This window comes from Scardinius erythrophthalmus, assembly GCF_964197995.2.
Source record: "Scardinius erythrophthalmus genome assembly, chromosome: 21".
NCBI classification, from domain to species: domain Eukaryota; kingdom Metazoa; phylum Chordata; class Actinopteri; order Cypriniformes; family Leuciscidae; genus Scardinius; species Scardinius erythrophthalmus.
Window position 1 is genome coordinate 29,489,149 of NC_138241.1, and position 14,671 is coordinate 29,503,819.

Here is a 14,671-nt window from a genome sequence, read left to right on the forward strand (position 1 = left end):
CTTAACGGTACGTCTTCATTGTTCAGTGCCAAACTGGTGGATTTGGTCTGATGCCAGTGGTCACTGTGGAAATATAGATGTAAAGTCTTACCCACACATCACAACCGTTGGCATGGTCACAAAATTGTGAGAAACTGAATTGCTGTCACGGTTGCAGCAGATGGTGGTAGAAGTTAAACTGCCTTTAGAAGCAGATTTTGCATTGTCTCAGCATGGCATGAGCTCTTTGTTCTCCTTCAAGGAATGCGTTTCATTATGGAGAATATTGGAGCTGATTTGTAATTGGTGATTTAACTTTTAACTGCTGCTTCTCATTTCCTTGCTTCGCTGCATGAGACTTGATGTTTTTGTAGTTCAATTAGGCCTAATATGCAGCAGTTTTTCTGACTGCTTAACGGGATTTCACCAAGTGGGAAGTTTTCCTGATCAACATCCTTGTTGGTCTTAGATAGAAATTCCTCTTAACCAATCAAATTTCAGTGTTTGGATTAGGCCTAGACTCCAACAACATTTTTATCAACCCATTATTTCATTACATTCGCCATCTGATGATTATTGCACACATAAAATGGATAGCTTTTTCTTGATCTGGCAAGCTCATAGGACTTGACAACATCCAGGAGTTAAAGGCTTTATTTTATTTGTTTGTTTGTTTATACAGTCCACCGTAGTATGTCATAAAAGTTTTGTTTTCAGCATACTTAGTTAATACAGTGAACACTTCTGATGATAATCGTTGCCAAAGTAGGTGACATCAAAGGCGGCAAATTTATGAGATTTATACATTTATAAGATATTCATAAAAAAATAGAAATAGTGTATTTAAATTCGGCCATGGTAATTTTTTTCACACCTTTAGATTATGCTTTATTCACAAAAGTCGGCATTTTTTACCCGGCTCAGTTAACATTGCACTATTACTGTCCACAGAAAATGGTTAAAATTGTAAGTTCACAGATTTTCAACCCGCTCTGTAATGTTACAATTTCGGTAGTATATGTAAATAAACAATGTTTACTCTTTCTCTGTGTTACCTGGGGTGAGAATTTTTTGACCTTTTGACAGCTCCAGGGCTTTCGTGAAAACTACAGATTGTACTTTTGCAATTGTGTATCCCCGCCCACGGACAGACGGATAAACAGAGGGTTATTAACAGAACAGTTCATCAGACTATGTCTACTCTATAAACATAATTGTGGTAAAAACACTATGGCAACAGCCTTCTTAAGTGAATGTGACAGCATTTTTCTTCAGAGGATTGAGCAGAAGGTGCTCCACGTTTCTTTTCTTCCTAATTAATTGACGGAATTAACTGATCTCTTTTCATCAGAAGTACAACTTCATTTTCTACTGTAAAGCGGCTCTCCAGTGTGTTCATGTTTTAACTCACGGACGTCTGACTGCGACTGACTGAACAGGTCTAATGAACCAGAAAAGATTTCAGCGTGAAAGAAGGCAGAGCCTAATCGCCACTGACCAATGGTAGTTCTAATGTGTTTAGCAGCCGGAGCAAACTTTTCCGGGATGTTCTCTTTGGCAAGCTGTTTCGAACTCCAAACGAGCTTCGTTTCGGCCTGATTTTGTTCGAATTGACATCACATCAGTTCGCTCTTCGATTTTGCTTGAAGTATATCGGAGCCTTTATCCTTTTAATGACAATTCATTTACAAGAGATATTTGTGTGCATTTTCTGTTCATCATAACAGTAGGAATTCATAAAATGATGATTAAGTGTTTGTATTGTGAGTATTGACTTCTTATTTCTTTTTTCCTCTGCGTCAGATTTGGATTAGTGGTTCTTTCCATCATGCCGGTGCTGGTGGACAGACTTCAGCTTCAGAGAGTGTGAGCTCCACTGAACTGCGGGGATGAACATGCCATTGCACCAAATCTCTGTCATCCCTCGTGATGTCACTTCCTCCCGGGTGTCCAGCAGCGGGAAGGGAAAGGAAAAGGACAAACAGGTTTGTCTTCCACCTGATAGACATAGAAAAACAGGCGGCACTATAATCTGTGACCCTTAAACCTTCATCCTCATTGCGGCTGAAAGACAGTATCCTGTTTTCACAGTTCTGAACATTTAATTTGACCTCTCAGAACTCGACATGGAAAAGAATGGCGTTTAGAGAAAAACCTTGTACGCACACATATTCCTCTGTCTGGGCTTTAAATGCTTGTTTCTGTGTACTCAACCTCAAGTACTGTTTATATTGTGCTTTCGTGGAACGCCCCAAATTTTGCTAACTACTGACACAGATGGTAATAAGAGAAGTGGGCAAAGTAGAGGAAGTCGCACATACACAAGAGCGGGTGCTTGTGGAGGGGGGCGACTGGTTTCCAGTAAGTAATGCAGATAGGAATCTTATGTGAATGTGTGAAATGTTATTAGTGAGTAGAACTATTAAACAAAGTGTGATTGATATTAAAGTGCCTGCTGGCTTTGTGTTGACTGTTAAAGAGGTAATTTTTCTATTTTCTATTAGGTTTGGTTCATGTATGTTAGTCAAAGGTTTCTGCACCTAAACAAGTCATAATTTAGTTAAAATTATCATTTTATTCTTCTCTTAAACCTTGGAATTACTTGGGATGATATGCCTTTAAGACTTTTTTTAAGTGACTCAAGTGAATGAATCATCAGTGTGCATTATTTCATTACTATTCTTTGTTATCTTTCATTTCAGGATGCACCAGTTTTAAAAATTCTGGCTAATTACTGATAAGCTGATAAACATTTTAAATTATGGCAGATAACCAACAAATGGCCAAAATCAAATTTCTGTATGATTCTTTTTAAACAAATTCAAAATAAAATACAAAAAAATGCTACAAATGAATTTAGGCATCACAACATAATAATGTACAGTATTAAAAAATGGATATTCATTTTGAGATTTTCAAAAGATTGTATTTAACAGTGATTTTAATTTATTAGAGTTTATTTTTTGTAAACATTTACTCTTATCATTAGCTATTCTAGTGTTCAGAAAGAGATGTTTTTCAACTTAGTTTCAATAAAAGCTGTTGAACTAGGAATGTAGGAATTGGAATAGGAATAGGAATTGAACACATTTTATTCCTGTGACGGCAAAGCTGAATTTTCAGCATCATTACTCTTGTTACATTACTCTTGTTACATTACTATTGTAACATTATAAATGGATTTGACTTCTTTTCTGTTTTTAAACATATTAATAGTGGAGCGGCTAAGGGCTTATGTTTGGCAGAATCGTTCAGTTTATGATACAAGCGTGAAAATTGGCATGAGCAGTCTCCATGGGCCACTTGACAAGAAAATTGTCCGAGCCACTTGAAATTTCAAGATGGCGGCCATTTTTCAAGATGGCTGACACCCTAGTGGAGCAGTTAAGTGATATAGTGGTTTATTTGGTGATGCAAGCATGAAAATTGGCATGAGCAGTCTCTGTGGGTCACTTGACAATAAGCCACCTACAGCTACTTGAAATTTCAAGATGGCGGCCATTTTTCAAGATGGCCACCACCTTAGTGGAGCAGTTAGGCTTAAGAAATCATTTAGTTGGTGATACAAGCATGAAAATTGCCATGAGCCTAATTGCTCCACTAAGAAATAGTGAAATCTTGAAATTTCAAGTAGCTGTGGGTGGCTTATTGTCTAGTGACCATCAGAGACTGCTCATGCCAATTTTCATGCTTGTATCACCAAATAAACCACTATATCACTTAACTGCTCCACTAAGGTGTCGGCCATCTTGAAAAATGAAAAATCTTGAAATTTCAAGTGGCTCGGACAATTTTCTTGTCAAGTGACCCACGGAGACTGCTCATGCCAATTTTCACGCTTATATCATAAACTGAACGATTATATCACTTAGCCGCTCCACTATAATGCATCATTGCTGCATTAAAGTATTAATTGAAAACAAATCTTACTGAACACAAACTTTTAAATGATAGTGAAGTATTATGGAACTCATATATCTCCTTTAAAGAGATATATTTTCTTTATAAAATGAATTTTATGGAATGGATATGATGCCAGTGAGAGACTTTTGGAATCATTGGACGATTCTATGTTTCAAATATGGGGAAGCTCATCTTATCAGTATAATGAGAGATAAACTGGTCGATAAACTGAAGCCTGGACTGGTGTGATGTTGTCCAGCCTTGTGGCTCATGACATTTACGTATCTGAAAGATATTTGGCACTAAGATTTGTTCTGAAAACTGAAGACTTATCTTACTGAGAAGTCTGAGTCATAAACACTTGGACCCAAAGGAATCTTAATATTTACCCTCATCATTTTTCAGCCTGTGCAGCTGTGCCAGCAGCTCTTTAGCAGAGCTCTTTCACCCTCTTCTAGCCCAGCGTTCTGTTTGAGCAAGGCTGGACGGTGACACTAATGAGTGTTGTTTCGTTGGTGGGCCTGAGGCCGGTGGCCCATCAGCTGTTTGTTTGTCAGAGCCAGGCAGGAAACAGGAGACAGGCTGTTTTTATTCTCCTTTTTCTTTTTCTTTGGCTAAACGGCCTCAAGTGACTTAGGGTGCAGGAAGTCTGTTAAATTCTAAATGGCATAGTGTCAATCATCATTCACAGACTACTTTTTAAGAATAACTTCAGCAAAGGCTCTGTATGTGTAAATTTATAGCGTTTGGCAGTTGAGTCTGACCTAGAGGCATTTTGATTATTTTTGTAATAGAGTTGCAGTTCTGCGTACTCTGTCCAGGTATGTGGGGTCTTGGCAGTCTGTCAGTTTAGTTTGTTGCAGTTTTATTTGCTGCCTCACTTTTTTGTGACAGGACCATCACAATTTTCTGCCTGACTGGCATTGGCAAAGTGCCACCCATTTTATATATAAATGTTTCTTTTATTATGGATCTGTAGACTAAAGATGCTACTGGTAGAGATTTAGGCAGGTGTTGTAGAGTCTATGAGTGAATATAATGAAGAACATGTCCAGGTCAAATTGTTTTCTAAAATCAGAAGAATATTTGTAATATTTATAATTCTATATAATAATATTAATTAATTTCAGTAATGTGTCTGAATGTTTTAATTCTGAGTTTTGTTTTATTATTTTTTTTATGTTTTTTTAATTATTATTCTCATATTCTCCATGTAATGTTTGAGGCACATTGATATATGTGCAGTATAAAATTTTACTACACTTATAATATAATATATTTTATATTAAACATATTAAAGTATATTCTATATAAAATACAATATATTTTATGTAATGTAAAATTCTCATATTAAAATAAGCATAAATTAATAGCAGTACATTAATAATTACTTTACAATTGATATATATACACAGTAAAATAAATAATGCCATTATAGATCATTATTTTACAATTGTATATATATATATATATATATATATATATATATATATATATATATATATATATATATATATGCTGAAATAGGATGGTCATGTTCCTGACAGGCTTCGTGAGACTTGCCCTATATCAGTCCTGACACTCAGTGTAGTTTATGAGGCTCTTTTGATTGATGTTGATTGGTCAGATGCATAGAGACGGTTGATGGGCCATTAAAATTATTCACCAAGACACGATAATCAAACCCCACATGAATTTAATGACCTTAATCTTTCAAAGCTCCATCAGTGGATTATGCTCCGTTTAGTATGACCCTTTTATGCATAAACACAAAATGTTTTTCTGCAGGTTTGAGGAGATTGTTCTTACATCCTGTTATGTTAACCCTAATATAAATGATTATGTTTCCCTTCTTTCATTAATAATATCCTAGAATTGAGCTTCACACTAAATCTCTTGGAGTCTAGACAATTCTTTGCTCTTAACACCTAGAGTTTGTCTTTCATGCAGACTGAAGAGTTGGCACCAGCCACAGTATGGTTTACCCCTCGCTCAGCATACAGATCAGCTGGGAGGCGTATCGCCATTAGGCAAAGAAAGCACAGCCCATCTGCCTGTTGCAGACAACTCCTCCTCTGTGTCTCAGTGGAAAGAACCCCTCATTCCCACTGCTTTAGATTCAGCGCCAGCTGCCATTGCGGATGCAGTGCTGTTGAATGATCCGAAATGAACAAATGTCAGAAATATCAGGTACATAAAGCACGCTGTTATTTCTTTTGCTGGTACAATCTGTTCAACCTCACATCGATGTCATGTTGGTCCTCTGAATAAAATCGTGTCTAAGGCTGTCATTGACTGGTAAAATCTGCCACCATCTTTCTTAAATGGATGTCAGGAGGCATTAGTATATCTCAATGCCTTAAATACACCATTAACAGGCACAGATGGAGTCTGCAGGCTAGGGTCCTCGTTTTTGCCACTTTTATCGAGAGGGAGCCAGGCTCAAACTTTGATTACACACACTTAAAGGATAGGTCACCAACATTTTCAATATAATTTCTATAATTCAATGTAATTTTCAAATTAGTCATCTGTCATATGATCCTTCAGAAATTATTCTAATATGCTAATTTGCTGCTCGGATTAGGATTTTGTTGAGGGTTAGTTGCATGCAATTATGGATAATTTACAGTTATTACAATGTTAAGTACATGTAACATATGTAACAAGGACACTGTAAAATAAAGTGTTACCAAATGTTTTTATGAACGTGTACCATGGTAAAACCATAGTATTGTTTGAATCACCTCAGAGTCCAATGTAAATACCATCATTTGTGATAATTATTCAGTTGTATAGTTTATATCAAAGTACCATGATATTACCATTATATACAATCACTGTATCATGACACTGCCTCAGCAGGAGGTGGTATGTGAAAATCGCACGAAAAACATGGAACTGCTCTGAGGTTTGTGATCAAGCACTAACCCTAACCTCTGGACACAACAACTTTTTGGAAGCTGTGTGTTGTACAGCATGACACTTTCATGAGCAGATGTTCTGCACAGTAATCTCTCATTTAATAATCTGACAGACGTGAACAGAAGGAGACAGAAATTCAACTGCCAATTTGGCATTAATGCAAACAACTGTATTTATCTGTGAAAAATGCAAATTTGCCTGTTTTGCAAGTCTCAGTATTTTGAAAAATCATTTTGTTACCCGGAGGGCAGGGAATCTGGCCAAACATTAACATGGCCATATTGTCCAAATCTGTCTTCACTAGAATGCTGTGGTTTGGAGGGGTTTTGGATGTTAATAATATGCTAATAAAGATCAGAGCCTCACAGCTCTGCAAAATAACATGAAGCCACCAGGATGCTTCGAGGGAAACGACAGGATTCTGAGGGAGCGACAGGATTTTAATGCCAGCGCTATCTTTGTAGGATGCTTTTAAGCTTCGTCAACACTCTAATCTCCTCGAGAGAGACCAAGGTGCCATGTGATTGCTAGAGCAACTTGTTTGTGTCAGTGTTTGACATTTGCTGTGATATCAGCATAACTCAGAATGTGGTGTTTAGTGCTGCTTCAGAGTAAACTGTCAAATCTGGAATTTCTTTTGAATCAAGCGTACTGCACACTTGATTGGAATGCTTATTTTCCAACATCCAGAGTCTAAAAAAGCAGACTTAATGAGATAACTTTAGGACACTGTAAAAAAAATATTTTCGAAGTTGTAAATACATTGTACAAGAAAATACTATTTCATTCTTTCTAAAAAAAATTGTTTAATTCAATGTTACTTGCCATTTCTCTGTAATTAACTGTAAAATATACTAAACCGTAAAAAAAATATATATTTATAGTGTTGGTTTAACTTAAAAAAGTAAGTAACCTAGTTGCTTTAAAAGTTTGAGTTCATTGAAATAAATAAAATTGAGTTAATACAATGAAGGAGATTGGTTTAATGAACAGAAACTCAAAATATTATGTTATCTAAGTTGATTTGACAAAAGAAAAAATATTATGATAACAAATCATGATTTTTTTCTTTTTTTTCTTTTACAGTGTAGCAATTTCTGAATGAAATTTGTTTCTACCAATTTGTTGTCAGTGTATACAGCATCCCTAACTTCCGGTGCAGGATCCTTCAGGGAAAGAGGATCAAATTCCCATTTGAAGGATTTAAAACGAAACTTGACCCAAAAAGTGAAAATTGTTGAATTACTCACCTTCATGTTGTTCCAAACCCATCAAAATTTTATAAAAGAAGATATTTTTAATGAAACCTGTGAGATTTCTGTCCATCCATTGTAAGTCCACACAATCATAAATGTGGTGCTTCAAAAAGTTCATAAAGAGATTGTAAAATCGCATATTAATTGAGCAGTTTAATCATATGAAAAGAGATCACTTGACATGATGAACATATTTAATTTAGGCTTTTATTCAAATATAAACATTGACCACCGCACATACATAGATCTCATCATACAGAAGCTCAGCCGTACTTGCTTGACGTGCAAGAGCAAACACCTCATTGGTTCCCGTGCATGAACTCTAAAAAAACATGAAATGCAAATGCAAGAAAAACATTCTTACTGCCTTTACAGACAGGATAAGTTGAGATAGACAGGAAACTATTGGAAAGAGAGACAGGGAATGAATGAATTGGCATTCTGTAAAACGAAGACTCTTTCACGCATCATTAATGAGCTCGACCCACAATGCTATGGCTGTGATTAAAAAAGCTTTTATTTCTGACCATTTACATTTAACTTAGGATGGGAAAAGAGGATGAAACTGAAACATCCATTGATTTTACCACACTTCCCAGATTGCGAGCTTCTTCTCGTCATTTTGACAAAGCTCTCATGATTGTGTCTATGAGCAGAGAAACTGACATCTGAACACACACTGCTGGGGGGCTCAGTCTTTCTGGGCCTCATAGTTCCCATCGTTCAGAAAATTCTCCCACTTTCAGCACAGCCTCCGGGGGAAACCTTCAGATGCTACACACATGCTGCCTTAGATAAAACAGGTGGAGGTTGTGCTTTCAGAATATTTTTTAACCTAGGGAGCATTCGAACTGTGTAAACTACCGTGGGAGGATGAAAGCACATTTGGTGTGCTAATTATATTCAGTGATTTAAATGATGGCATATTTGTTAATTAGAAAATTAAAGTAGCCTTCATGGAACAAGCTAAGTGCACAATTAGGCTCTGTTCCAAAGCCCAGTGAGCTAGCATGAAATAGCATGAAGAAATATTGGGTAAACTGTCCATTTTTCATTAGATTAAACCATGGGGGGCCCAATCCTGTTCCTGGAGATCTACCTTTGCACCCCTGGATTAAACCATTTTAATCAATAAAAAGTGACTATTTTATGTTTTTTTTTTAAAGAATCTATTATGCTCACCCAGGCTGCAGTTATTTGATCATAAATACAGTTAAAACAGTAATATTGTGAAATATAATTAAAATAACAGTTTTACACTTGACCATATTTAATTTATTCCTGTGATGCAAAGCTGCATTTTCAGCATCATTACTCCAGTCTTCAGTGTCACATGATCCTTCAGAAATCATTCTAATATGCTGATCAGAAGCCCAAGAAATTTCAGTTCAATTCACATTTATTTGTATAGCGCTTTACACAATACACACATTGTTTCAAAGCAGCTTTACTGAAAATACAATTATGAGTAAGTTGTTATCAGATGCGACTGTGTCAAAGTAATGTCCATAATGTCAGAAATATATAGTTCTAAGATAATACAAATCTTTTAGTTAGCTAACATGTATTCATTTAGGCAGAAACAATGAGCTCATAAAAGTTATTATTACAAGTGATCTTATTTGGCGGTTTTGTATGTTAATATTTTTGTGGAAACTTGTACACTTTTTTCAGGATTCAATGAATAGAAAGTTGAACAAAAACAGCATTTATTTGAAATAGAAATCTCGTTTGACATAATTAATGTCTGTACTGTCACTTTTGATCAATGTAATGCATCCTTGCTGATGAGAGTAATCATGTCTTTAAAAAAAACTGACAACAAATCAACATTCAAATTCAACATTTCTCTTGCTTCATCTGCCGTCTTGAATTTTTACTTTGTACTTGTTTTTTCACTGTTTTGGAAAAGAAAATTCCTTACTGTATGTTTGTGCTCTGAATATTGTCATACTGTTTTTGGTAGGCGATTTGCTCATCCTTGGGGATAATTGGGACAAAAAAAACCCTGGAATTATTTTACAGTGTTAGTACATAACATTCCCTCATGTTCCCAATATAATCACTTGAGATTTCTGATGTTGAAAAACATAATTAACTTGTAATGAAGTAAACCCTCTTGGCTCCAAGCCTCTTGGCAGTGAATTATTACAACAAAATGACTTTAAATATAGGTTGTTAAAGGTTTATTACAGAAGTGGTAGTTTTGCCTTTCATTCATTTGGTGATTGTCTTGCAACACTGAAAGTGAGAATTTTGTGAGATGGTGAAAATTATTTTCCATCATGACTGAGAGGCTACAGAAGGACTGCCAGTCATGCAAAATCAAAACTATTCATTTGGTCTGTGTTGTCAGGCCCGATTGAGCTTGATGACATCACTGAGGCAGTCAGACAGCAAGGGTTTCTGAAATAAACCTCATGTGCATTGTACCCTGTATTTTTCCCAGGCATCCTAAAGAAATGAAGTGTGAAAATACCAATGTTGTTGTCAGCATGACTTGTCTGTGTTGTCCATCATTCTGTTGGCGAGTTGCTGCATTGCTGGTGTTTCTTTCTTTCTCACACTCCCTTACTTTTCCTCTTTTTCCTCCCTTATTTTCGTGGTGATGCGGCAGTTAAAGATGTGGGCTGAGATGCTAATACACCCTAATTAACCCCAAAGCATAATTTTCTCTGTCTCCTGCTTTTAACTCGTGTCCAGTGAGATGTGGCGTTGGATCCTGCAGCACTGCCTCAGTCCTAGTGTCATATAGCCAGGTATTTGGCTAAAAGTCATCGTAGCAGGTTAGGGTTAGGGTTAGGGTTCGGGTTAGGGGATATTTTCTGGCCAAAAACCAACCACTTAAACAAGAAGAGGCCACTTGACCATCATGTTATGCTGCCAACAATAGTTTGTTTTGTTGTTATGTGTGAGAGTTATCTGAAATAGACTATTCAAATTCATTGTACTTACATTAGGAATGCACTGATAATAAAAATTCTACTACTTCAAAGTCTAAATTTAAAATAAATTGCTCAAAAATAGCAACTATCATATGAATGTATTTGCTTTCAGATTTGTATGTAGTCGGAACTCTTTAGTTATATTGAAATATTTCGTTAAAAATTATTAATAATGTTATTAACAAAACATGAAAAATGTGAGTGAATTTAGGCATCTTAACAGTTTTATGCACATTTTTCGACTTTCTGAAGATTATATTAACAGTGTTAGTGTTTTTACGTGAGTGTTAGATGAGAGCAAAGGTAATGTTAATGTAAAATAATTTAGCATATGCAATTATATATTAGTATTAATCAGTAATCATTGTATAATTATTAGGGCTGTCAAAAGATTAATCGTGATTAATCGCATCCAAAATAAAAGTTTGTTTTTAATAATATATGTGTGTGTACTGTAATTAAATTTGTATATATAAATACACATACATGCATGTATATATTTAAGTAAAATGTGTTATTTTTATATAAAAAATATATATTTATATATAATATAAACTATATAAATATATATACAGTATATGTATGCAAATATTTCTTAAATATATACATGCATGTGTGTGTATTTATATATACAAAATAATTATACACCATACACACACATATATTATGTAAACACAAACTTTTATTTTGGATGCGATTAATCGCGATTAATCTTTTGACAGCCCTAATAATTATATTATCAAATGAATACAATTAAAATATTAATTATAAAATAGAAATAGAAACAAACTACATATAAAAATAAAAATGTGTGTGTGTTTAAATGATAAATTATTATATTTTTAAAATAACTTATATTTAATTTTGTTATCATTACAATATGTTATTATATTATAACTAATAATTATTTATTTAATTTAAATATTGAATTATTGAATCTGTAAAACATATATCAGTATTGGACGATAACTGATATGAAACCGATATATATCATGCATCCCTAACTTCATTGCCAAGTGAACTGATGAAAAAACCTGTGTGTCTTTACTCCTGAAAGTTACATAAAGTGTCTGTCAATCAGAGATCAATGAATTTTTTGCAGTCCTTGTGCTTGCTTTCTCAGGCTGAGACTAATTCAGTCCTGGCCTAGCTGATGTCAGGAGTCTGAGATAAGACAGCCAGTCCTGTCCAATGTCTCGCAGCTCAGGCAACCCTCCAGCTCTGGCTCTAAAAAAATGCATTTTGTGCTTTCTTTTCCACCCTGGCTAAGCTAGCACTGTTTCACGGGCATCTCCGAGTGGCGCCTAATTAACAGTGACACGTTGATTGCCGTTTTTTTAGACTCCCACGACCTAGCTGATTTGCTCACTCGGAACTCAATTGCTGTGTTTCTGAATGCTGTTTAAGAGGGACTCTGCCAAGACAGGGGAAGAAGGACGCCCCCTGCCTCTCTGCCATCTTCAAACACTTGCCTCTGTGAGAGTGTGCCTCGGAGGTCCATCATTTTCCCAGCGTATAGCTATGATTATTCGATCTAATTGAGAAGATTAGGGTCGTTTTAAGAGCCTCGCATACGTAAATGTTGCAGTGTCAACTGTTCACAGATACAGATAGCCCTCCTACTGAACAGTTATATAACTTCATGGCAGAACATACCTATTTTATTCTTCAACTTTTAATCTGACTTCCATCAAAATTATGCTTCAAGAATGACTTCTTGCCCATTCTCTCCATTAAGCTTGACCTTATGCCCTTAAGAACGGTTATTTGTCCTTAGCTGCCTATTTATCAGCACCACAACATTAGACATGACTGAACATAGTTTCTCTGCACTGCCTGTTTTATCAAGAAACAGTTTATTCTGTAATTGAATTGAATTAAATTTGTTACTTTGAAATTCTTGTGAAATCTTGCTTCCATTGTCTCATCAAGTCTCTGATGGTGAAAGGCTCTACAATGGTATGCCCTCCGGACAAAAACAGTCAAAATTTGATCTGTGCTCAGTTTGTGCCTCAGGATACTTTTCAGTCTGATTGTAGGTTTGCTGCAGGTCCAGGACTTTTAAGCAAAAGAAAATTTCAGCAGGGATGACTATACCAATCTCAATTTAATATGCAAACTTATCTAGGCTTATCACAATTCTGTATGCATACATTACCGGTCAACATTTTGGGGTCAGTAAGATTTTTATGTTTTAAAAAAATTGAATACTTTAAGTTTAAGGGCCCTATTTTAACTATCTAATCTACTACTAACTTTATCTATCTACTACTTTTGCTAGTTTAACGACAGGAAAAATGGTCGGCGTGCCAGGCGCATGGTCAAAAAGGGTTGTCCGTATTTTAATAATGAGTAATGGGTGTGTTTTGGGATTTACGTGCGTTAAACCAATCAGAGTCTCATCTCCCATTCCCTTTAAATGCCAGTTGCGCTTGCGCCATGGCAGATTCGCTACTTACATGACGGAATTTGATAGTGGAAAGACCGAACGCGTCTCCAGAGCGCAAACAGAACTGCTCATGCGCGAGGTAAAAGTGCGCAAGCAGTCCATCTACGGGACAAGCCGGATTCCACCATATCTTTATGTACACAATAATAATCGTTTACATTGTAATCCTTTTATTTTAAATATTTGGCATGTTTGTGTGCTGCTTTGTGTTTAATAAGCAGAGTTTATGCGCGTAGTGGACCTGTCTATAGGCGCACATTACTAACGCGCTCATTAAATAACAAAAAAAATATTTAGTCTATTTCTGTTTCCTCAAAATATCAACGTGCCAACAATGTGCCAGAACACACCTCGTTTTCAGACCAGCATGCCCATGGGCGCACAAATGGGCATTTGCTATTTAAACAACGTGGTGCAGGACGTGAAAATGATAACTGCGTCGGACTGAAACTAGCAAAAAACACTTGCGTTGCGCTTGGTGCTGCATTGCGCCAGATGTAAGATAGGGCCCTAAATCAGCAAAGACACATCAAATGAATCCAAAGTGACAGTAAAGACATTTATAATGTAGCCCAGGGTTCACCAATCTCGGTCCTGGAGGGCCGCTGTCCTGCAGAGTTTAGCTCCAACCCCAATTAAACACACCTGAACCAGCTAATCAAGGTCTCACTAGGCATACTAGAAACTTTCAAACAGGTGTGTTGGAGCTGGTTGGAGCTAAACTCTGCAGGACAGCGGCCCTCCAGGACCGAGATTGGTGAACCCTGATGTAGCCTATTAAAATATTTCTATTTCAAATAAATGATGTTCTTTTGAATGTACTATTCATCAAAGAATTCTGGAAAAAATATTTTCATCATTGATAATAATAAGAAATGTTTCTTGAGCACCAAATCAGCATATTAAAAGGATTTCTGTCTGAAGGATCATGTGACACTGAAGACTGAACATTTAGATTTGCCATCACAGGAATAAAATACATTTTCAAATATATTCAAATGGAAAACAGTTATTTTAAAATGTAATAACATTTCACAATATTACTGTAAATATTTACTGTGTAAATATGTTGATGAGGAAATTTTGAATTTGTTTTGCCATGTCTCCCTCATGCTAAATATTCTCATCTGTTATTCAATGATATTGTAGTATTCGTTCTTCAAATCCACATAATCCTGAGTGTGTCTCTTGCTGGATCAGGACAGTTGATTAAA

General features: G+C 35.8%; 1 protein-coding gene across 7 annotated transcripts in view; it reads left to right on the top strand.

Annotated features, from left to right (window-relative positions):
* marchf8 (membrane-associated ring finger (C3HC4) 8) overlaps positions 1 to 14,671 on the top strand; it is a 99,916-nt gene that overhangs the window by 20,102 nt on the left and 65,143 nt on the right. For all 7 annotated transcript variants that reach the window (XM_081350676.1, XM_081350683.1, XM_081350679.1 and 4 more), the window contains one exon: positions 1,783 to 1,964. In XM_081350676.1, the coding sequence (XP_081206802.1) occupies positions 1,869 to 1,964 (96 nt within the window). In that variant the 5' untranslated portion in view covers positions 1,783 to 1,868. The remainder of the gene's footprint in view (positions 1 to 1,782; positions 1,965 to 14,671) is intronic.